General features: G+C 36.3%; 1 protein-coding gene across 7 annotated transcripts in view; it reads right to left on the reverse strand.

The window, feature by feature from the left end:
• LRCH1 (leucine rich repeats and calponin homology domain containing 1) overlaps window positions 1-23,764 on the reverse strand; it is a 196,555-nt gene that overhangs the window by 21,939 nt on the left and 150,852 nt on the right. For 4 of the 7 annotated variants that reach the window (XM_033104477.1, XM_033104476.1, XM_033104478.1 and 1 more), the window contains exons 10-16: window positions 20,864-20,931; window positions 19,046-19,132; window positions 16,195-16,284; window positions 16,065-16,101; window positions 12,196-12,249; window positions 11,384-11,456; window positions 1,028-1,137 (exon numbers count right to left, since the gene is read on the reverse strand). In XM_033104477.1, the coding sequence (XP_032960368.1) occupies window positions 1,028-1,137; window positions 11,384-11,456; window positions 12,196-12,249; window positions 16,065-16,101; window positions 16,195-16,284; window positions 19,046-19,132; window positions 20,864-20,931 (519 nt within the window). Of the gene's footprint in view, window positions 1-1,027; window positions 1,138-8,532; window positions 8,638-11,383; window positions 11,457-12,195; window positions 12,250-16,064; window positions 16,102-16,194; window positions 16,285-19,045; window positions 19,133-20,863; window positions 20,932-23,764 lie in introns of all 7 variants that reach the window. The other 3 variants (XM_033104474.1, XM_033104473.1, XM_033104472.1) reach the window with 1 other exon arrangement.

Consider the following 23,764-nt stretch of genomic DNA (forward strand, 5'->3'; position numbering starts at 1 on the left):
GAGAATTTGGCTCCAACAACATTACAGCAGTTTGGATCCAATTTGTAAAAAATAGTGGAAAGTTTCATATTGAATTATAGGACAAAATTTACTGCCCAACCTGAGGTAGCTAGAGGCAGATTTAAAAGAGAAGACAAATACATCTTTTTTTCCCTGTTTTCTGAGGCAAAAAAGTGGTCAAACACTAGCCATGGTCCCTGCCATCACTGAGCTTAAACTCTTCAATGGCACCGAGCACAAGACTTCATTCTTTAGGAACTCAAATACTTTTCCTATTAAATGCTTGATTAAAAAGTTTGGACCAGTTTGGGATACAAAGTGCGGATGACTCTGAACATCTTTAAATTAATGGAATATTATTATTAAGTAAATGAATAACAGTGCATTATTTTAAAGTATATCTGAATTGAAATAATACTAGCTTTATACCTATGTAGTAAGTAGTTCTACTTATATTATCTCATATATACCTCACAAAACCCCACTAAGGTAGATTGGAACTACATTTTTAATACATGGAAAAACTGACACTTGGGGATACTAAGTGACTTGTCCAGTATCAAACATTCAGTAGGCGACCTGGCTAGATTTGAAATTAGGTGTGTTCGCAGTGCTTCAAAGTCTATTTTTTAAAAATACAGTTGACCTTTGACCAACATGGGTTTGAACTGTGCAAGCCCAGTTATACACGGATTGTTTTCAGTAAATATGTACAGTCCTGTAAATGCATTTTCTCTTCTTTATGGTTTTCTTAACACTTTCTTTTCTCTAGTTTACTTTCTTGTAAGAATGAGTATATAATACATATAACACACAAAATATGTGTTAATTGACTGTTTATGTTATCCGTAATGCTTCTGGTCAATAAACTATTAGTAGTTACGTTTTGGGGGAGTCAAAAACTAAACTTGGATTTTTGACTGTACAGGGAGGAGGTGATGGTGCCCCAAAACCTACATTGTTCAAGAGTCAACTGTATGCTCAAGTCTGAAAATTATTATTCAATTATATAATATGTCTTGGGTACCTCACGAAGTTGTTCCACCAGTTCTTTTTCTTCTCTCATCTGTTCCATTTTCCTCCGAATTGTAAACTGTGGGTCTATAGATTCCAAATTTCTCTGAGGTCTTAGAAACACTATAATAGAAAGAGGGAAAAGCCTTTATGCAGTCTCTAGTATAGGCTATTCATATTTAAATTAAAGATTATTTATCCCAAATCATTCATTCAGTACTCACAGAAACAATGGTTAAGGCATGACTTCATGTGAAAAGTGTGATTCAAATATTCTAAAGATGATACTTTATAATTCTACTGGGTTGTGTGGGGTAGCAAAAGCAGTATTTTTTGGTGATGCTAAACTGAATCCAGGGAAGAGTTTGGGTCATCCTTGGAATGACTCCAGGCCACTTCTCTGAAAGATGTGCCTCCTCTCTCATTTTTTTTTCCAATGCTTTCATTCTAGATTTTCATTTATACTTGAGGTTTCACAATTCATTCATTCAATTCAGATAATCTGTTTCAAGTAAGAAACCTCTAGAATTGCTGTACATGCTTAAAATAAGCACAGGTTAATGTTCAGTTGGCTAAAAGTTTTCATAAGTTCGGGTTAAGAACTAAGTGATGATACATTACATATTTGAGTATGGAGTGAAAAAATTCTGCCTCCTACCATGTAACTCACAATGTATCCTAAAAGTTAGTTCTTTAGAGATGACTATAGATTCCTTTTAGAAAAGTTGGCAAGAGTAGAGGCAGTTTAAGAAATCATCCTTGGCTTCAGGTCCTTAAAATTACAACCTCCAAAAATAGCAACTAACAGTGGCGCTCTCTCTGAAAGGAGTTAATCCTCTGGCTCCAGAGATAAGGCATGCTCTTAACTTCAGAAGGATAACATCTTTTAAAAACTAATAAAGAGGGTACAAAGTAGTCTACATATGGCAGAGGGATTACAGAAAGGTTTGCATTTTTGTTTGTTTGTTTGTTTGTTTTTAATCAATTTTTATTACGATACAAAGCCTAGGGCAGATTTAAACTTGAATTTTTTTCTTCCTTGAGATTTTTATCCTATTAAGGCTGTCACCTTTCCATGCGCACAAGAGGGGGCAAAGAGCTGTATTGAGTTCCCCGGTTAGATTATGTGTGTGTGTTTGGGGAGAGAGAGGGGGGCATTTAGAAAATTTTGGGCGGAGAACTCCAATTTTGAAAATCAATATGAGGTAGAAGGTTGTATTGGCATGATGCAATTCTAGTAAGTTCATCCACCATAATTTAAATAATGTAGAATAAGAAGATTATGCATTTTTTATTCTATTCTGACAAACATTTCCTATGGAACACTTTAAGAACTATTTCAACTTACTAGTTTTTTTATGTTAAATATGGTTTACAAATATACTTCATATAAGAACACTTGAGACTACTCCGCATCATGAATTATTCCATGATCACCCAACTATGCCATTTGATCTCAATTTGTATCTTTACACCAAAATACTTTAATAAATGACTTGCAGTATATGTTTCATGTCTCAGTATTTTCTTTCTAAATCAGTTCTAGGATATTTGAATCAGCATTCTGATGCTCTATGGAAGACAGAAAGTTGACACATCTTAATAAACCTTTGACTTAAGAGTTAATGGAGAAAGGAGATGATCTAATGCACGTAACATCTTCTGGAACCTCAGAGAAGAGTCAGCATGGAGCCTGGGTCTCTGGTTCAAGCCACCAAAGGAAGTCACAGACAAAAAGAATCAAAGTCATGTCACCAAAGAAAGCCAAACCTCACAGGAAGTGACCAATTTTTTACAAACAAAGGCAAGACCAGCAAAGAAAGAAGGGCCAAGTCACCAGGCAGGGAGACATGAGAAATGCACAGAGCAAAGGGAAATGTGGAAAAGTCTAACAAAATAGGAAGCATAGAAGAAACTGGAAATGCATTAAACTTGCCTATACGCCATAGCCATCCCAACAAAAATATTTACCCATTTAAACATAGCAACAAAAAGAGATATACATTAAAATGTAAAATCTAGAAATGATCCACACCCTCAAAGAAAAGTCAACAAAACTTACCAAAAAAGTCAAGGAATGTAGACAGAGCTGAGTAATACACACACTGGACAGCAAGGGGCGACCCAAAACTGTTTCAACAAATCTAAGGTTTACTTTGGAGGTTTTATTTTCTTTTGCCTTTTTTTTTTCTGGGGGCAATCTTATCTAATACTGCATGTTTAATATTTTTCAATATGTTTTTACTGGCAGATTTCATTCTGAATACAAAACTATTAGGAAGTTAAATTAAGAGTGAGCTTTTGTTTAATAGCACACAATTCAAATATCTACACCTCGCTAGAGCCCCATGTGAGATAACAATACATGGTGCCTGGGTTTTCATCTCCTGGCATCACTTTTCATCTTAAATGCCTGTGCATCTTAAAAACACAAAATGTATAGTTGGGTATTTGCTCTATGATGTTAATCGCAAAGTGTTAAAACACATTTGAACTGTGTTGTTTTTAACAGAACATTTCAAAAGTACCTAAAATTATTAGAAGCTATGACTACACTACTACTAGCTTTCTAAATGGATTAATTACTGTGAAATATATGAAAATTTAAAATAAACTCTTTAGGCTAATAATATATCCACAGAGCATATAAGTGCTTGCTTATTTTGATGGGTTTGTTAGGACAGAATAATTTCAATGGGACCATTATAGTATCTCTGATTATATTACCTAGTTTTTTCTTTCATGTCGTATTTAAATAATAAATGCGGTGACCTGCCTGGGTCAAAGCTTCAGGAAACTGATCTATGGAAGAATTTTTCTTGTTTTCTTTAATTTCATGTCACTAAATTTCAAAAATTGGTGGAATTGGACCTGTACTTGCAAAGATGAAGTTGATATTCTGCATAAGCACATTCATCATCAATCATCTTTTCATTCTTTGAATGTTATTTGCCAGATAGCAATTAAGCAGTAAAGAAGGACTCCTTTTCTTCCTGCATATACATGTCTAAGAAGTAGGAAGTGAAAATGGTAGGTGATTGACGATGTAGGGGGAAGAAAAAGAAAAGACGATTTGCTCACATTTGTAATTTATTCAGCAGAAGAAAAAAATTTCTAAGCAAAGACCCTGTAGGGAATGATAAATAGGCTTATGCAGAATATCAACTTCATTCTTGTAGGTACAGGTCAAATTCCACCAATTTTTCCATTATCTCTACCTTCTCCTTCACGTTCCTCCTCATCCTCACCCCTGACCCAGGAGTGGTCTGTCTCCTATGAAAGCACAAAATTCTTTACGTGTGTCTCTCTCATGGCACTCATCACTTTCCATCTTACAGTATAGATCCGCTTCTCTCCATTTTAACTCTGTAAGAGTTTGTGTCTGTTTCCAATTTGTCCCTCTACTCTGCTGCAGAAAGCAGTTTGTTTGGATGATTAAATGTAACAAGGGTTTCAAAAACTCCCTCATTCAAAGATCAGTCTATTTGGAGAGTATCTTTGCAGAGATTATCCTACCCTGATAACATCATCTGAATTTTTCCTCTGATGAAAAATCTCCTAAAATTTAGTTTCCAGGTGTGAATGCATTTGACTCTGAAATAGAAGTTCCATGAAAGCAGAGATCTTGTCTGTCTTTTTCAGAGTTGTATCCATAGTAACAAGGATCACGCCTAGCACATAGCAGACATGCAATAGATATTTAAGGATGTGAACAAGAAACCATTTCTCTAATGGTTATAAGAATATCTTTTAGTTAAACAAAAAAAGCCCCACTGCTCTAAAAATTGCCTGAAATGCTACTTATTTAATTATTACACAAAATGTACTCTTCATATAGAAACTATCAATTTATATTAATAACCTTTATTACTTAAATTTAACTCAAGAAGATATTTCTTCTCTGTGGACACATGAGGTTTTAAAACTTAGCTCTCAATTTCTTCTTGGAAGTTAAGAATCTGGACTGGGTGGGATGTTTAAGATAGATAAATTTAAGGGCAGCAATATGGTGGTGGCTTTGAAAAAATACTATAAGCTCTAGATCCAGGCTAATGTGAATTAGAAGTCTGACTTGTGTATTCATTTATTCCCTTCTGCTGCCCCCAAATGGATTAGATGCATTCTCTGCCTTCAAAATGCTCTCTATGGTCTTGGGCAGTTCATTTAATCCAGTGGTTTTCACCTACTTGGATGTCACATAAAGATCAGTAAAAAAATAATCGGTGCATAGACTCTACGCGATACCAAATAAATTAGCATGTTTGAGTGTGTGGCATAGACCCTATAGTTTTAAAATGCCCTGGTGATTTAATATGACGCCCAGGCAGAAGAACCACTGAAACACCTCTCATGGCCTCAGTTTCCTCATTTTTCTAATGAGGAAAATAATAGCTAAAAGTGCAAGATTATGGTAAAATATTGAAGAAAATGTCTGTAAACTCACCCAAGGTGGACATATCCATTTATTCATTTTCATGTGAGTTTAAAACTCAATTTTAAATACACATAAATTAGCACCTACCAATTTATTGAAAATGAAAAAGGGAAAATGATTCAAAAGAAGATAGGAATAGTTTTAACTTCAAAATGAATAGGAAACACAAAGAAAGATGCAGAGTAGTAAAGGCCACAAGAGCAGAGCAGAAGTGGAGTTTTCAAATTAAGAACAACCTGAAGTGAAGCTGCCCCCATCCAGCCTCGGGGTGGACAGACCTACACACATAGTTCTGCATTCTCCTCCATCTATCTTAGGACACGAAACTTCGGGATGTGGGAATTCAAACACCCAACAACCTTCTAGCCAATTTGCCATTTTTAAAATGTCTTTTAGACAACATAGAGGATTTAAAATGAGATATATGGGGGGAGGTGCCAAAAATTTTATACACATGACTTGTATTCATCTTTTGTTATTGGTATATATTGAGTATTACAAGTTAATACAGTTTTTTTTTTCCTTTCTTAAAATGTGTATACATTTTTGGGGCACCCTCTGTATTTGGAATGAAATACTGGAAAGCCCTACTAATAAGTAGTGCTTAAATACTGGAATTTGAATAAAGGGAATTTTAATACAAAGCAAGACAGCAAACTACATAAATGAAAGGCAAGTTACATTATGGTGGGTTGAATTGGTAATAAGATGCCATTTATTTGCAAACATTGAGATAGCTGCAGATAAAGGATAATGGAGAAAATATGAGGAAACAAAATTGATGTGGTAATCAGCTTTGAAATGTCAAGAAAGGCCACTGAATAGGATCTCGTACTTAAGAGAAACCAGTAAGAAAAACAAAAAGTAGGCTGTATTCTTCTTGCAACATTAGCTTGTATACTTGTGGACACAAATAACTCGGCTTCACTAATTTTAAAAATGTATTGGAAAATGTATTCACATCAGAAGGCAAAGCTTGACACAAAAAGAATAAAGATGCGTAAAAAAGCAGATCTGCGAATCTGTACAAATATTTGTAATAAAGGTTTTTGCACAGAAAATTATCTGTTGCCCAGGTCATATTATAGGCAAATTACAAATAGGCATAAATGACAGCCATCAAATATCTAATGTGACTGACTGAGCCACATGAATATTGAAAATAATCCCTTTACTATTACTGTGGTACAGCCTAATAGTTACACGTGAATCCCTGGCATTTTCACTCATATAAAAAAACACCATAAGTATTGCAAGGTTATTTTATTTTCAGAAAGATTTTCACAATGATTATTTTCTATGGAATTCTTAGGATTGTTAATAAAAAGAAGGCAGTTTGGCTTAGTAACTGGCACAGAGTCCTCAATGCAGCTGTAGAATGAATGTGGTAGACAGTTAGGAGCCCGGGGGCATGGCCCCACCTCCACGTCTTCCCAGCAATGTGACCCAACAGGTCACTTCATCTTTCTGCTTTTAGTTGGTTTATCTATAAGGACAGACATTCTACTGCTCCATAAGATATCTAGACCTTTTCCAGCTTAAAAACAACAACAACAACAGAAAGTCCTTTAGTTTCAGATATCACTCCTAAGGAAATACCAAATCACACATAAATCTTTCATTCTAGGCTTTATTTCCTTTAAACAACATCAGACCCACAAATAGCCATGTTTTCTGAAAAACAAAAATGCCTCTCCCTTTTTTTTTAGTTTTAAGTAAAGGAACATTTTATCAAGAAAGTTTCCATTTAGCCTTCCTCAACTTCCACAACTTCCAGAATTTAAAACAGAATGCTATAAGGAGGGACTTTTGTTTTGTTGTAGTTTAATCATACTTATTTTCAGTTAAAAAATTTAGAAATATATGAAATAATAAAATTCCTTTTATAACTAACCTGCCAAGATGTGTGTGTGTGTGTGTGTGTGTATGTATATATATATATATATATATATATATATATATATATATATATATATGGCTTTCTACCTAAGGAAACTGGAAAATAATTTTTAGTTGAATTTTCACCAGCAATCAAAGCAAATGTTTTAAATATATATATATATATATATATATATATATATATATATACATATATATGTATATACATATATGTATATATATGTTCTTGTATTACACATAACATAGTTAGATAATAAGAGTATTATTGGGAAATATATCTTCCTATTGTTTGCATTGTGGCGATACCTCACAGCTCACCTCTCTTCCCTGTAAATCATTCTCTCCATTTCATTAATTACTTTGATCACTTTGTATCTTGAAGTAAAATGTTCAAAATATAAACTAACTTAGATTAGAATGGAGATTCAGATATACGTGGTATGGAGATCTAAATTATTATATCTACTTTATTTTCATTTCTTAGGCTATTTAAAATGTTTAATGGCATGAAATTAAGAGATATCAGCTAGGTATCCTTGGTTTTTTATTTGCACATTTGATTCTCAGGTCAAGTTACTATTCTTGAATATTATATAGATGAACTTACACTCAAAAATGTAAAAGGCATCAGAATTCAAAATGTGCAGGTAATTTGCAAAACCAAAAAAATTAAATAAATAAAGGAGAAGGTAAGTGATTTCTCTTAATTTTTAGAAATTTCTCAATATTAATATTATTTTCAGCACACCACTCTAGGGTCAGCCACAGCATATCTCAATTACCTTAAATACCTCATACTGTAAGCACAGATAATAAAAGATCAAACTCTAAAAGCATTTAGCTCAGATGCAGGAGACAAGCAGAGATAATCCAAATGTGCAAACCCAGGTTTTTGTAAACAAGCAAACAAGACAAAACACCCAAGCAGAAAAAATAGAGAAGAAATTATTGTAAAGTAAATCCCAAATTCACGATATTCAAAATAATTAAAAGTATTCTGACAAACGGCTAGAGAACAATACACATGCACTTCTCTGGACTTCACTTTCCAGGTTGACTCATTTCCTCTCATATCAGGCATGCAAGTGAATGTAGGTCTACCTTCCGCTGCACAGAAATGAATGTTCAGTATATTAATTGGCTTATTAATAAGCACATTGAAGAATAGGTACAAAGCCACCTACCATTGTCACTGTCTCCTTCAGATGGAACACTGTAGCTAGAGTTGTCCCATGTTTGTGCCTGTGTAAGTTTGTTGAAGGAGATAGGAGGAAGAGTGAGGGCTGGGTCTGCAGGAGAGCGAGAGAGCCAGTCCGCGTATAGTTGCACAAGGACCAGGAAAAACCAAAGGGGCAGCAGCATTTCACAAATGGCATAAGGATTGTATGGAAATGAAGCGAATTTCATATTATGGATTTAATTTCAAGTGTACAATATAGGAGAAGAAATGAAAGATGGCGCATGGAATAAAAAGAATGATAAAAACTGAGTGTTAGTACTTATCAATTATATACTTTGCATGCAGTTAATATCGTTAATCTTATCAGTTCCACAAGCCCAAAGATTTCAAGTACTAGTGAATCATGTCAGCAGAAAGAAAGAGTACCCATAGGTTGTGGAGATAAAAAGGAAAAGACCCACCAGATACCTTTTTCAAAGACCTTCTAAATAACTAACAATCTTAGCAACTAAGATTCACACAAAATATTTGATTACATAGTCCAAGTTTCATATGTATAGCTGTATCTATTATTTAAAAATAAAACTATTATAGAACCAGTATTTACTATTGTGAATTTTTTCCCCAAGGTAATGTAAAATTTCTCTTTAAAGACATCTGTAAGTCTACTGGCATGCTTTATTTTATTGACAGGGCTGAATCCTGTCAACTCTTTGCTCAACTCTTGACAAACGTACCTCTCAACTCTGTCTTTAATGTTGGTCAGTAAAAAAACAATTTTGGACACTAGTGGACTCTCTTTAACAACAATGTAATTAACCAATAGCTGTCAATCAATTTCAAGCATTTCTGAGTTGGTCATTTATGAAATGATAACATTTTATGCATTAAATAGCCACATGGTATGTTTAGGAAATATCTCTATGAATTACAAATAGGAAATATTCAATTATAAGGCAGGACCAGTAAAATAAATGGACATGGTTCTAGGAATAAATATTTGGGTATATATATTTGTCTTTCTTTGGAGGAAAACACAGGAGAGAAAAAAAATGTTTCTTTTGAAGAAAACTATCAGCCTACTTTGAGAATCTCTGTTCCAACTTGCTGATTGGCGTAGTCTATTTTTATTTATAACACAGAAATTACATAAATCCGTATACTAAACTTTAAAATAAAAAGTGGCTTTTAAAATTTCCAAAGCTACTCAATCAAAAAGAATTTCTATCTTTTTAAATTATATGATCTTCAACTAAGATTACTGTATATATTATTTTCCACAAAATGTGAAAAATATATACTATAATATTTTTAAATTGCTGAATAAAATGAAAAAAAATTCCCAATACATAATGTTAGTTTTATAAAAGTTCCAAAATCCACTTGATGTTCGGAATATAAATCAGCATGATTTACAGCAACCAAATTCCACAGAGCTTTCAATAACTAAAACAATTTCCACACGAGTTAGTCAGCATTATAGAAGGGTTGGAATCTTTGTTTTCTGCTATTCTGCTTTTTTTCAGTTAATGGCTTAACAGTGCAAGCACAATGTTGATAAAGCTGAGTTTTGACTCCATATGAGAAATTTAAAAAGTCATGGAGACAATTTTACAACTAAATTGTAAAGATGCACATTCAAAAGAATGTTTTTTTGAAGATCTATTCAACTTTTGATTTGATCAACTAGAAAATATTTTAAAATTGTGTAAAGCTGCCTGTAAGGACTAGGAGAAAGTCTGTAGCCCAATATGTCTTCAGTGTGTGGCAGGAACTCTCCTGGCGGGTGTCGCTAAAGACACAGATGAGATGTGCCCTGAGTGCCCTCCCTTCTCCCCAGCACACACCTAAGATCATGGAAATGGAGCCCGTCCCATATCTGGTTCCACACGCTCAGTTCCAAAAATGAGGAGGCCAACCATTTGAACTTATTTCATAGTAAATCAAATACATTTCTATAAAACACCTACTAACAACCCTTGACATGCCCAAGCATTTTCTCAAATAGCTTTGTCTTACAGCCCATTAAAAATGCCAGGAAACCATTACACCTAGCCACCTGGTATCCATCAACCAACTTGCTCCAAAAATGAAAAAAATTTCCTTTATGAAAGAATTATCTGTATTTTTTTCCCCTATGGGTACCCTTTTTCAAAATATAAACATGTATAACTTTTAATGCTTTACTGAAAAACTCAGCATATCTCAGTTCTTTACTAGCTTTTGCTTAAAAGTGTCTGAGTCCTTTATTTATTAGCACTTAGTTAAAAGCGTTAGTAGTGAGCGTGTGCAAAAGACCTAAGAACCAAAAATGTTTAAAGGAAGGACCTATAAGAAGGTAAATTGTGCCAGAACTTTAAGTACGTGGAGAAATCAGAAGAACCAAATTTTTCCATACATAGTCCTTTTTAAAATCAGTGGTTACTTTGCACATTACTATGATGTACACTTGTGAGTATACTAATAAGAAATTAAAAGAAAGTAGGTAATATAAGCAGAAAGGCTCTTAAAACTCCTGCCCAGTCACGTGAGCCTTGCAATGCTCTCCGTTATACATAGACCTTACCAAGGCTCAGAAAGCACATGAGGGGTGTCTCAGAATGGAGCCACCCTCCTAGAGGTGACTCTCTCTAACGTATCAGGGTACCAGGAACCACTGGGGCAGAGGACTAGCTATTTTCACTTCCCTGGGTTAAAAAACTCAATAGAATATTTCTTTTACACGTACATGCCCCATTGCTTTTTTCTCTTTGCTCTGATTCGAGTTGACAAGAGTATATACGAGTACATTTAAAAAGCTAAAGACAAACCACTGAGCTGTTTACAAGTTTAAGAACGTTAAGGTTTTAAATTACCTGATCGGGGCTTCAGGCCAAACGGAGCTGTACTGTTGGTGGTAGGAGAGATGGCAGGGGCGTTCTCTCTAATCTGTGATGTTTCAAAGAAAGAAATTTTCAAAAAAGCTGAAGCAGAACTATGCATGCTTCTCTAAGCTCAAGGATTTTAATAAAACCACGACTTTCTGCCTTTGCTGCTGTGTGATGAAGTCCTGACTAAATATTAATAAAAAACAATGCATCTTCACATTGCAAATGCTTTAAGTAGCATAATCAATGAAATGTTGTTTTGGGGGAGATCCATTTAATTTTTTATTTGCTCATTATAAAAATGTTTTACAAACATGTAAGACTGGCAATCCTTTTCCATTACAGAATAGATGTGTGCATGCACATGTATGTGTATACACACACAAGCACACACTCACACCCACCTCACGAAGGGCACATCTGATGAAGAATTTTGTAACACAATGAGATGAAGAAACAGATAACTGTGAACAGATGTTTCATCTATAGGGAAACCACACACGGAATCACTTATGGGTAACAAGACATTCTAAACATTGCCTTTTTGAACTCTTTTCACTTTGTTTTCTAGAAAGACGTTCCCATATTTGGTTTTCAAAATCTGTCTTCTAAAATTAATCATTAATTATGGATAGGGCCAGATTAGGCTCTAATAGCTAATGAAAGAGATTCCTGCAGAGAATCTGCAATACAATTAACTCATTAATCATGACAGTCTTAGACTATGTATTACTGTAAAAGATATTCCAAGTCAGGCCTCACAGAATACCTCAGCTTTCATTAATCTTCAGGAAACTTACCTCATTTGGAGAATACTCGCTCCCATTACTCTGTAATGTTAGATCATTTTGCACCTTAAAGAAGAAAAAATGCATGGCATGTTCCATTAGATTATAAACTTACTGAGACAAGAACTGTGTCTTTCTTACTTCCATCCGTGGCACATAGATGCATAACAGTAATACACTGAACTGACTAATTATTGCATTAAGTAGCTAAGTAGGTTATTCGTATAGTTCCTAAAATAATTCTGTATTCACAGAAAAATACCTCTAAAGTATCACATAAACTAAGCAAAGGGATTTCCTAGAGCAAAGCGGTCAGTCCAAACCACTGCTTTGAATGTCAGCCACCTGTGGGCTCCCACCCCCATCCCCATTTTATTTAACTACAGGTTTTGAGAAATAGTTCAAGACAGTAGTTCCCAAATACGCAGAATCTCATTGGGAACTTTTAATAAGTACACATGCCTGGACCCCAAATTACCTGGGAAAATCTTATGCTGTCAATTCAACATCAGTTTGCTTTGGCAACTGATGCTTGTTTTACCCAGATTTGCTTTCTTTACATGGTAATCAAGAACCTCACTGATCCACTTTAAAAAAATGTGGTGATGGCTAATATAAATATCTTCATATGAGCTATGCCGAATTGGTATAAATTGAAGATGTCTTTTCCTATTCCTATTGTCGAGGAGTGCTATTAAAAAAAATTCCCAACTTTGACAAAGCCAAGGAAAAAAACATATTTTTTAGGATAAAATGCCATTAATTTCCCTACCCAACTAAATGGCTTTGTTAGAACTGCTAACAAGTCACTGCAGGTTTGATTCTCTCCATAAGCAATTCTTTCCTCTAATTTTTCCTGTTGTTCTCCCCTCAACCTCCTCCCCCATTCAGTAGTATTTATGTATACGAAAATGTAATTTGCAATTCTTACTGAATGGATGCCCATGCTACCCAAACTTGATTTGGACAATCATCTAAAGTGTGTTTATGGTGAGATAATGTGATGTGCCACCAAATACAAACCACTTGACAATCTTGGCTTCACCTATCTAACTGGGCACCACCCACTTCTCAGAGTTTCTGCCTGGTTCACAGTCCTGATTCTACCACAGCCAGGCTGCTGGCTCAGCACAGCCTCCTGGGACCGATTCAAATCCAGCTGCTCCTCAAATCTAGGTTTACTTCCCTTTCCTTAAACACTCTGTGTCTTCCCCCATCTCCCAGAGTACCTAAAACACTCAGCATTATGAACCATTTCACATTCTTCCCTTATTTTTTTCAGTATCTAATTCTTCTTCCCTCCACAATTTGTAAGACGCCTCACAAATGAGGGCAACTTCAGATCCTTCACATAGAATTCTGGACAACAAAACAAGACCGAATCCAGTGAAAGTACTCAACAAATACTGGCCAATTCATTCATGGAAGACTATGCTGAAGATATTGATTTCTTCCTGAATGAGATGGAAGAGAGAATATAAAAATAGCCACATCATGAATGAAGTTCACATTTAAGTTCTGCATAATCACTAGCACTGGCCTTGCTAATCCACTACTTTCTTTTCTTTTCCTCCTCGTGACTTCCTTTTCCCACCAGAGCCAGCTATTCCCCCTTCCCCTTTTAAAACCATGGAGATATGTCTATCACGAACAGAGAATGCTCTAGAGAAGGAAGACAATGAGTAAACATTTATTTTACCTACTGACTCCTTACTCATCCACAAAGGAAAAAAACCAAAACTTACATTAACACAAACATTGTAAATCAGAGATGGAGTGGACATATCTTTTTTCTAGAGATTTTATGCTTCCTGATACTCCTAGGATAATGTACATAGGTGGGCATCTGTGTTACTAGAGTCAAAACTGGGTCTGCAGCAGGATACTGACACGGTCTCACAGTATCTCTTCACTGACTGCTTATTGGTTGCAAGGAAAAAATAGAACAGTAATCATACAGTGGAGAAATCACCTTGATTGGCTGATCAAATTAACATCAGTGATGAGGCCCAGATGGACACAGTGTGCCCCAACTGTGACACCCGGAGAAGGATACAAGTTCACCTGTGCAGTATCCCCTGAAAATGTAGAACCCCAACCCAACCATGAAGAAACAGGAGGGACTTTTGTTCCACAAAATAAGGGGTATTCCATTAAAAAAAAAAAGAGAGAGGAGGGTTATAGTCTTCAAAATTTCAAAGTCATAAAAAGCAAAGAAAGGTTATGGAAATGTTCCAGAGTAAAGCAAACTCTAGGTACTTGACAATTACCTGCTTCTAGACTGTATCCTACACTGTAGGGGGGAAAATGCTATGAAGGACATTAGGTCAACCTGAATATTTGGAATTTGGACAGTAGATTAGATGAAAAGATTTTATCAATGTAAATTTATAAAGCTGATACCTGAAATGTGGTTATGTAAGATAACAATTCCTATTCTTAGAAAACGTACATTGAAGTGTTTAGGGATATAGGACTATGATGATGTATGAAACTTAACCTCGAATTTTCAGAAAAAGAACTATAGGTGTGGAGAAAGAGACAGAGACAGGGACAAGCAACAAATGATACAGCAAATGTGGTAAAATGTTAATCACAGGTAAATCTGGATAAAAGGTTGTAATTTTTGGTAACCTTTTGTAGACTCTTGTAATTTTTTCTCTATACTTAGATAAGGTTAAACTTATTTCCAAATAAGAAGATATTTTTAAAAAGTGGGCCTGCACAGAATCACAGGTACCATGTCTCGAAAGGAGTTTGGTGAAATGGGCCCAAGGCAGCTTCAAATAAGACTTTCTGATGTTGCACAATTGAATAATTCCATGACGCCCCCAACCCAGAGAGGAGGGGCTGCAGTGATTCTGTCTAAGGACCACACCAAGAACAGTAATAGGGGAGCAGAATGACAATGACAGCTAACGTCAACATGCCTTGGATTGTAGGACCAATCCCAATTTAGAGAAAATGAAGGTGAAGTTTAAAGAGGTTGCCCATCGTTAGCAAGCCTTTGCGATGGAACTGAAACAATGTAATTCCAAGTCACTATGCTTAACAATGAAACCATGCACTCTGGGAACATGGCTTTTTTGAGTATAGTCCTTTCCCCCTTACTTAACACAGAGACTTAGCCAGTTAAGAGTGTGAAATTGCTTCACTACAGTACATGTTCAGATATCTCAGGGGACATTGATCAGTTTGTACCAAAATTAGCCAACCTGAACCCATTCACTGAGAAATGATGAAACAGGTTGTAACCTATGTTTCACTCCCAAGTCATCAGCTCAAACCTATCTTTTTACCATTGTTTCTTTGGTACCTTCTAGGCTCATGTTTAGTTTTATGTCAAAACTTCTTTAGACAGCCACCAAATTTCACCCAATGTAACTACTCTTATTCTGTCTGCAAATACTCCCCCAGTTTACTGTATTCTTTTAATACTCCTAGGCATTTCTCAAATCATTTGTTCTTGTCTTTCACGTCTTTTCTAGTTTGTGTGCATCTGGCCAGTTCACAGGCTTCTTCTATGGCTCTAAAATCTGCATTGAACGGTCCTGCCTCCAGTTTCTGACACAGAGCAGGTGCCCTATGGAACTTAGTTGCCACTACCTGGTTCAGCAAGATTATCTGACATGAAAAATGCAGAGAATTTAATGGAAATAGCCAACGTTCATCTTTAATAGGAGGTGAAGTATAATAGATAAGCAGGAAAACTAAAGAGGGTAAAAGTGTAAAAAAAATTGAAAACTAGATCTGGAACAAAATTGAATATTGGCCTCACTAAGGAATGTTCTAGCCCATAATAAATCTTTATAGAATATGGCAGCCACTATGCTGTGGCAGAATACTGCGTGGAGCTCTGCTTAATCTAAGAGCGGCCTTACCTCATATACCGGAGAGGTCTCCAGCTGTATTTGACCACTGTAGGAATAATTAAAAAAAGATATAATGTAGAATTTACATATTTCAGTGTAAAACAAGAAAATATATTCAGTTTTAAAAAGGTCAACATACTTTAGTGTAGAATCTTGTAATTCTAAGGCTTCTGCTGATTCCTTAGGATAAAAGTTTACAACACTTCTCTCTGTAATATCTGTGCTTAATCTAAAGAGTAAGGGGGAAAAATGATGTTAGCAAATTTATTTAAATTTTAATAAATCCTACTGCTTTTGGTGATTCAGTTTCAAAATTTAATATACAAAAAGTTATTTTTACCATTAGGATTAAGTAATGAAAGCTTTATAGGAGAAATTTCAAATTACATGGTGTTTCCCATTGTATGCCAAATTTAATTTTAATATAATTTTTTATCTCCTATTGACAATGAAATCCAACTTATTTGCAATACGACAGTAATTTCTGATAAAGTCATAATTTTCATAGGTAGCATTCATTTTATTCTAGAACTTGATGAATTTACAGAAGCAAGTAAAATTGCTACAGGTATTATATTATGGGGTATGCACCAAGGGTACTTTGTTTTAATAGGAGGATATCTCTGATATACACTAATACCCTCACTCAAAAAAATAAGAATTCATAAACAATTTGATATGCATTTTTATTTCTGAAATGGTCTTAGTTTCTGAATTTCTTCAATTTTAAGAGTTGAAGTTTTGTTTTGCTTTTTTAGATCTATAAAATCAGGAATTTCCATTAAGTAAAATAAAAGTTACAAAGCTATCTTAAAAGGTCGCAATGAGTTCATATTATACACGCCTATTTAAAGTTCATTAAACCAACAATCAGAAAACCTGAAGGGAAGAAACCAAGATAAAGGCAAAATAGGACAGCAACTCCATTGTTTGACGTTAGGTTGTATGAAAGGTAAGCCTCTAAAATTTAAGCCAATAATCATTGGCTTAACTAAAACAACAAAAAAGTCTGGATCTATGACGTATGAGATAAAGGACAAACCCAATGTGTATGTAAAGTTTTTATTACTAATATTCAGTCCCAAGCAGCTAGAAATAAATGACCTCTTGAAGTGTCTTCTTTTTATCAGAAACAAACACAGGACTCTTTCTTTATTAGTATTATGCTGGTTCACAGAAGCATTATAAAGTTAGGATTGCCTTAAAATAATTATTTCAGAATGAACACCAAAAGATCTAAATCAGCCAAAGTAGTGGATTATTTTAGGGTGGAAGTAAAATCCACATAATGTCTTACAACATTAATATATAATTTTAAAATATCACTCCGTAAAGATACAAATCAACTATCACTTAGAAGTTTCCTCGGGGCTGTTATCTTCCGCAATTCAGCACATACCCACTCAGCTTCCTTGGCACCTCATTGTTTCAGACGTTTCTAAGCTGGAGAGGAGGAATGTCGAAATCCTCAGGTCATCCCACTTCTCATGAAGGATGACGACATTCAGACACAGAGCAGGGGGCCACGCCCTCCAGGTCACTCTGATCTTACTTCTGGTTTTCCCATAGAAAACCACGCCACTGCTACTAAGTAGGCTGCTCTTTTTTGCTTTGGGGCTCATATGTTAATCAATCTAGAACTTGTAATAAAAATTTATTGGAAAAGTGATACAAGATATAAAAGGTATAAGGATTAAAACATACGAAGTTTGAGCCTAGTTGTGGCCTTCTCTCTTTCATATCACGTCTTCAAGGCTCTGTCCTGGACTCACATTCCCTTTCCATCGACCTGCTTGCCCTTGAGAATCTCATCCTCTTACACAGCTTATCACTTCAGTATCTTGCAAAAATGACTTTCAAATCTACCATTTTTTCCCAAAAATAAGACTGGGTCTTATATTAATTTTTGCTCCAAAAGATGCATTAAGGCACATTTTCAGGGGATGTCTTATTTTTTCATGTATAACAATCTACATTTATTCAAATGCAGTCACGTCATCTTATTCTGGAACATCGTCATAACGTACTAAATGTGTCCGTCTGGCTGATGATCTTAACTGGGGCTCATTTTTGGGGTAGATCTTATTTCATGGTAAATCGCTAAGTCCCAGAACTAAACATTTAGCAGCTGAATAGATACCACCACATTGCCACCTTAGATATTATCCAGCACATTCTAAACGGACCCCAACATCCTCCTCTTCAATTCTGTTGTCCCCTCAGACACAGATACCAGGGACTCAAGTGTAAAACACCGCGGATCGTTCCCTTCCAGCCTGATCACTTCAAATGACCACCAAAGAACTACAACAGTACCTACCACTGAGGATCTACAGTATGTAAAAGTATTAAAAAATAGTTAGAAGTACTTACAGAAACATTTCCACCATAATGTATTTCCTTCCAGTTTTAATTTTTCTTAAGCTTACACAACTGGCACCTAATTCCAGCTATATAATTGGGATCAAACTTGACGCATTTTATACACTTATTAAAGTCAACATTATATAATGAGCACTCTAAAATACATTGGAAACTTAAAAGAAACTTTTTATTGGCTACATTATATTCTACCTTATTAATGACCAAAATATATTCCCTTTTCCCCAAATATTTGCTCTTAAAAACACCTCCCCTCTCACCACCTTTGCTCATGTCCTTTTGTCCCTTAGGATACCTTTTTAGAATTCATGTAAATAAATTGTTTATATATACTTTTAGACCACAACTACATACTACCAGGATGCCTTCTGGAACGGTTTTGCCAATTTACCTCCCCACTAGTAGTTTATGTATTATTCTTAATAGCCTCCATAAGTTTGATACTTACTTACCGACCTTGGCAAAACAGGCAGTTAAAATGCCTTTGTTAGTGGCTAGACAGAGCCCATAGTGTGTATACACATATTTTTTTTAAAGTGAGAATGTCTGCAATGAATTAGCACGCTTTGTTAACACACGAGGCCTAGGCCAAGGAAAGACACGCATACCTGTTTGGATCTTGCAGCAAATCCACTGCTTCTCTCAGCTGTTCAATCATTGCTATGTCCGTGTCCTGGTCTTTGGATGAACTCATTCTGCAGCACGAAACCAAGCATGAGAATGAAAATGATCCCAGAACAAGAATATTACCCTACATTCTTCAGAGCAAACTCACAAAAATCCATCTAACACATAAAAATCATTCTGACCAATTCGACATTATAATGACCTGTGAGTACGCTGCGGGGTAGGCTGCCGGCAAGCAGTGGAAAAGAGCTCCCGGGTTGTGGGAGCCCAGCTTTGTCGTAATGCAACTCATACAAAGTCTCAGTGCCCATCAGCGTCCATCTGCTCATCTGTACAATCCAGCCAGTGGACGAGCTGGGTGGTTCCCACTGTGCTTTCCTGAGCCCTAGGGGACCCACAGGTGTGCTCGGCTATGGAAGGCTGCACTACTTCCAGACTTCTCAACTCCAGGCCAACCAGCGTGGCTCAGTTTTATGACTTTCACACAACATGGGATTTCAGTGTGGGATGGCAGTTCTCAGTCTAAGGTCCAGATCAAAATCATCTGCAGCACTTAAAAAAAATATCAGGCCTGACAGTCCCAAGTAGGTCTGACTGGGGCTTGGGCCTTTCAATCAGGTGATCCTGATTGACAGGCAGCACTGAGAACAATAGCTATAAGATTAAGAATGGGGTTTCCAAGGATTTATATGGTTTTAAAAACTCTTTCCCTATAAAATCTCTTTCCCTGTAATTCTATGATTCTGTAATTAAGCTAGGCCTCTTTGGCATCACAGAAATAATACAATGAATGCTGGTAATACTAGACAGTGATTCAAAAGGAACTTTTTGATGCTTTCAAAGGGCAAGAGAGTTTTGATTCTTTCCACTCCTTTCTACTACAGAACATAAGCCAATTGTTTTTCTGTAACTGGAGACATTTTTTAACAACAAGGCAAATCCTCCCAAAGAGGAAAATCCCCATAAGGCATGATGGAAGGTCCAGGCCTACATGCCACATCATGGAAAATGAAATCCTGGGAACCAAAATTCTACTCTGTGCCACAGCATCCAAACTCAGTTCCCCTAGAAATGGTTCATCAGCTTATGGATCACTCATGCCCTCTCCCATAAAGCTTGCCAAGTAAATCTTTATAGGCAACAGAACAGAAGAAATATCCGGTGTGAGATTCCTTGGGTTCAATCCTGGCTGTCTGTGACCTTGGGGCAAAATAGTATCTCTGTGCTTGAGTTTTTTTCATGTGTGAAATGGGGGATAACAAACAAAACTCACCTCATAGGTTGTTGTAAAGGTGAAATGAGTTATTATCTTGAAGTATTTAGGACAGTGACTGGCATGTGGAATTTAATAATGTTAGCTATTATAATTATTAGACTCAGAACAGGACATTAGAGGTATATCATTTTCTCAGATCTTGAACCTGAAGACTCAGCACAAAGAAGGGGGACCGGGACTGCTTTAGGTCCTATTGTCAGCTTCTGCACACAAATGGAAGGAAGCTAGAATCTTCACTTTAGAAATCTGATCTCATTTCCTGAATCACATTTCTACCTAGAACCTTAAATCTGATAAAACTCAAGGCCAAGTAGAGATATGACCTTGCACTGTATTGCTCTAATACTGTGATAATAAGCAGGAGACAGAGGAAAACTGGCAACTTCTTATCATTATCGTTGGGTAAGAGTAACAGTTTGTCCAAAGAAAAGTGAACGAGAATTCTTTCATGACAGGGCTGCCATTCGGCTTGAAACATGAGCTGTACAGGATGGTGACTCATAGCCAGGTCCTAGGTACTCACATTCCCTCGGGTTGCCAGTGTGTGTCCTCTTCTATCCGTAACAGTTCTTCACAGGCCTCTGCCCTATCCTGTGGACAGAATACGTGGGTCTTCTGAGAGCCACTGGCTATCAACAGTCAACAGTCAAACCCTGCCCCAGCCATGTTCACGGCAGCACTATTCAGCAGAGCCAAAAGGTGGAAACAACCCAAGTGTCCGTCAATGGATGAATGGATAAACAAAACGTGGTATAGACATACAATGGAATATCATTCAGCCTTAAAAAGGAAGGAAATCCTGACACGTGCTACAATGTGCATGAACCTTTAGGGCATTGTGCTAAGTGAAATAAGTCAGTCACAAAAAGACAAATACTGTACGATTCCACTTATGTGAGGTACCTGGAATGGCCAATTTCATAGAGATAGAAAGTAGAATGGTGGTTGCCCGAGACTGGGGAAAGGGGAGGAATGGGGAGTTATTGTTTAATGGGTACAGAGTTTCAGTTTTACAAGATAAAAAGAAAAAGAGTTCTGGAGATGAATGGTACTGATGGTTGCATAATAATGTGAATGTACTTAGTACTACTGAATTTTACACTTAAAAATGGCTAGGATGGTAAGTTTTATGTTACATGTATTTTATCATAATTAAAAACAAAACTAAAAAAGAAATAAAGAAGTGAAAGAAAGAAAGAAAGAAAGAAAGAAAGAAAGAAAGAAAGAAAGAAAGAAAGAAAGAAAAAGCAAAAGAAAGAAAAAGCAAAAGCAAAAGAAAACTTGTGCCTAGGACCTCAGTACCTGTTAACTTACTGTCAGAAATTTAAAACTTAATTCCTTATTGCTCTCTTAGCACCTCCTGATATCAACAGATTCCTCTGCTGGGCTTATTGGTCACATGAGATAGAATTTGTGACAGGAGGGCTCTGTGTGTGTGTGTGTGTGTGTGTGTGTGCGTGTGTGTGTGTGTGTGAAAGACAGCGAGAGACTGGGGAAAAAAGAACGTAGATAAAATACTTAACAACAGAAAATGCCTCAAATGACAGCTAACAGTTTTCATGTGTACAACATCCAGATTTCACTGAAACGTGCCCTCCCCCCACCCTATAATTTTCCCAAAGAAACACGTTGGGAGTATTGGAAAGGTGTGTTTCATCATTGGAACTTCCACATGCTTCTTTTCACTTTCATCTCTGGCACACAGAAATGCTGCTTTAACTCAGTCAACAGCTAGAATGGAAGCCACCCTGAATGGGGGTACATTTCCCTGGCAAGAAAAGCACAATAGCCAAAAGGACTGTTTTCTGCTTCAAGGTTCTGACAAATTATTAACTAATTCAGGCTCAGCCAATTCTCCAGATGTGTGTCACTGAGAACGGGTCTTCTTCTAAGGAGGTGGTTTGCTGCCTGATGCCAGTCTCTGTCTTGAAAAATAGCCCGACTTTTTCTATATTGATTATACTTTTAGTGTATAATAAAGCCAACATCTAAATTACTGTGTCACACTATCCAAATGATAGTGAAATTCACAGGGGAAAATATACTCCCAGAAACGACCAAGAAAACATGTTCTTATTTCTTCTTGTTGGGTTTCAACTATAGCAGCCATGGGTATTCTGTTCTAATTTTCAGTTTCATAATAACAAATGGCCAGTAGTATGAAACATCAGTTTTTCTTTCAGTGTACACAGTAGGGCTGACTGGGTTTCTTTTGCTAAGTTAGACGGTTACATAGCTGATGCTCGTGATTTGTGGATTCCGTATTTATGAATTTGCCTACTCACTGAAATTGATTTGTAACCCCAAAATCAATACTCGCGGTGTTTTCAGAGTCACTCTCAGACATGTGTAGAACAGTGAAAATTTGAGTCCCCAACATGCACATGAGACTGAACAAGGCGACACTCTGCCTTCTTGTTCCAGCTCTCCGTGTGTCAACAAGTGTCCTCTTCAGCGTCTATTTAGTGCCACATTTTCACATTTTTGTGCTTTTCTGGGGGGGATTTTGCTGTTTAAAATGCCCCCAAGCATAGTACTGAAGTGTGGCCTAGTGTTCCTAAGCGCAAGAAGGCCGTGGTGTGCCTTACGGAGGAAACACGCGTGTTACACAAGCTTCCCTGAGGCCTGAGTTACAGTGGTGCTCCTCACAAGGTCAGTGTTAATGAGCCAACAATACGTATTAAATAAGGGGTCTTTAAATAGAAACACACATCAATACAATAAAATACACACAACGCAGTAAAACAAGGTTATGTACTGAGGATTTGACAAAAATATAGTGACCAGAGGTTTGTGGGAACCCAACCCTGTATTTACTCCAGGAACAATGGCTCTGAATTTGATTATTCGGTGTTTGAGGTGACTGTATAGAACAGAACTGCCACGCATAATGAGGATCAAATGTAGTTATAAAAGCACAAGATGCTAATTCAGTGAAGAGAGGGAACAGGATTATATAAAACACAGAACTCTCCACCCTCAAGGACTGAGTGGTCAGCACACTCGTTGGGTGTCAAACACACACTCACAGGCTTTTAAAGTGACGTAACTCAAGGCTAAAATGGGCCTGGTTTTCAACATATGACTTTTCATTGTAGATTTAAGTTTTATTTTAGTAGGATTCTTCTCTCGACTTTCCAAGAGAAGATTCTTGTGGGAGCAGGCACCTAGGAAACATTTGCTGAGGAGATTTCAACATCCTTATCTGCTCTGTTACGTAGACTCTGCTCACAGGATCCATGCTGTACAGCAGCCATTTCCACGAAGACCTTTGCTTCCTAAAATCTCTGAATCTAGGGAAATTTACTTTTCTTAAACAATATGCTTTATTTTACTAATTGCGTTGATTGTTTTCCTTCAGGGTTTCCATCTTTAGTTCTCAACCTACGATAAAGTCTTCATAAAATAAAGAAAAAAGCCCAGT

This window comes from Rhinolophus ferrumequinum, chromosome 4 (genome assembly GCF_004115265.2).
Source record: "Rhinolophus ferrumequinum isolate MPI-CBG mRhiFer1 chromosome 4, mRhiFer1_v1.p, whole genome shotgun sequence".
Lineage (NCBI taxonomy): Eukaryota > Metazoa > Chordata > Mammalia > Chiroptera > Rhinolophidae > Rhinolophus > Rhinolophus ferrumequinum.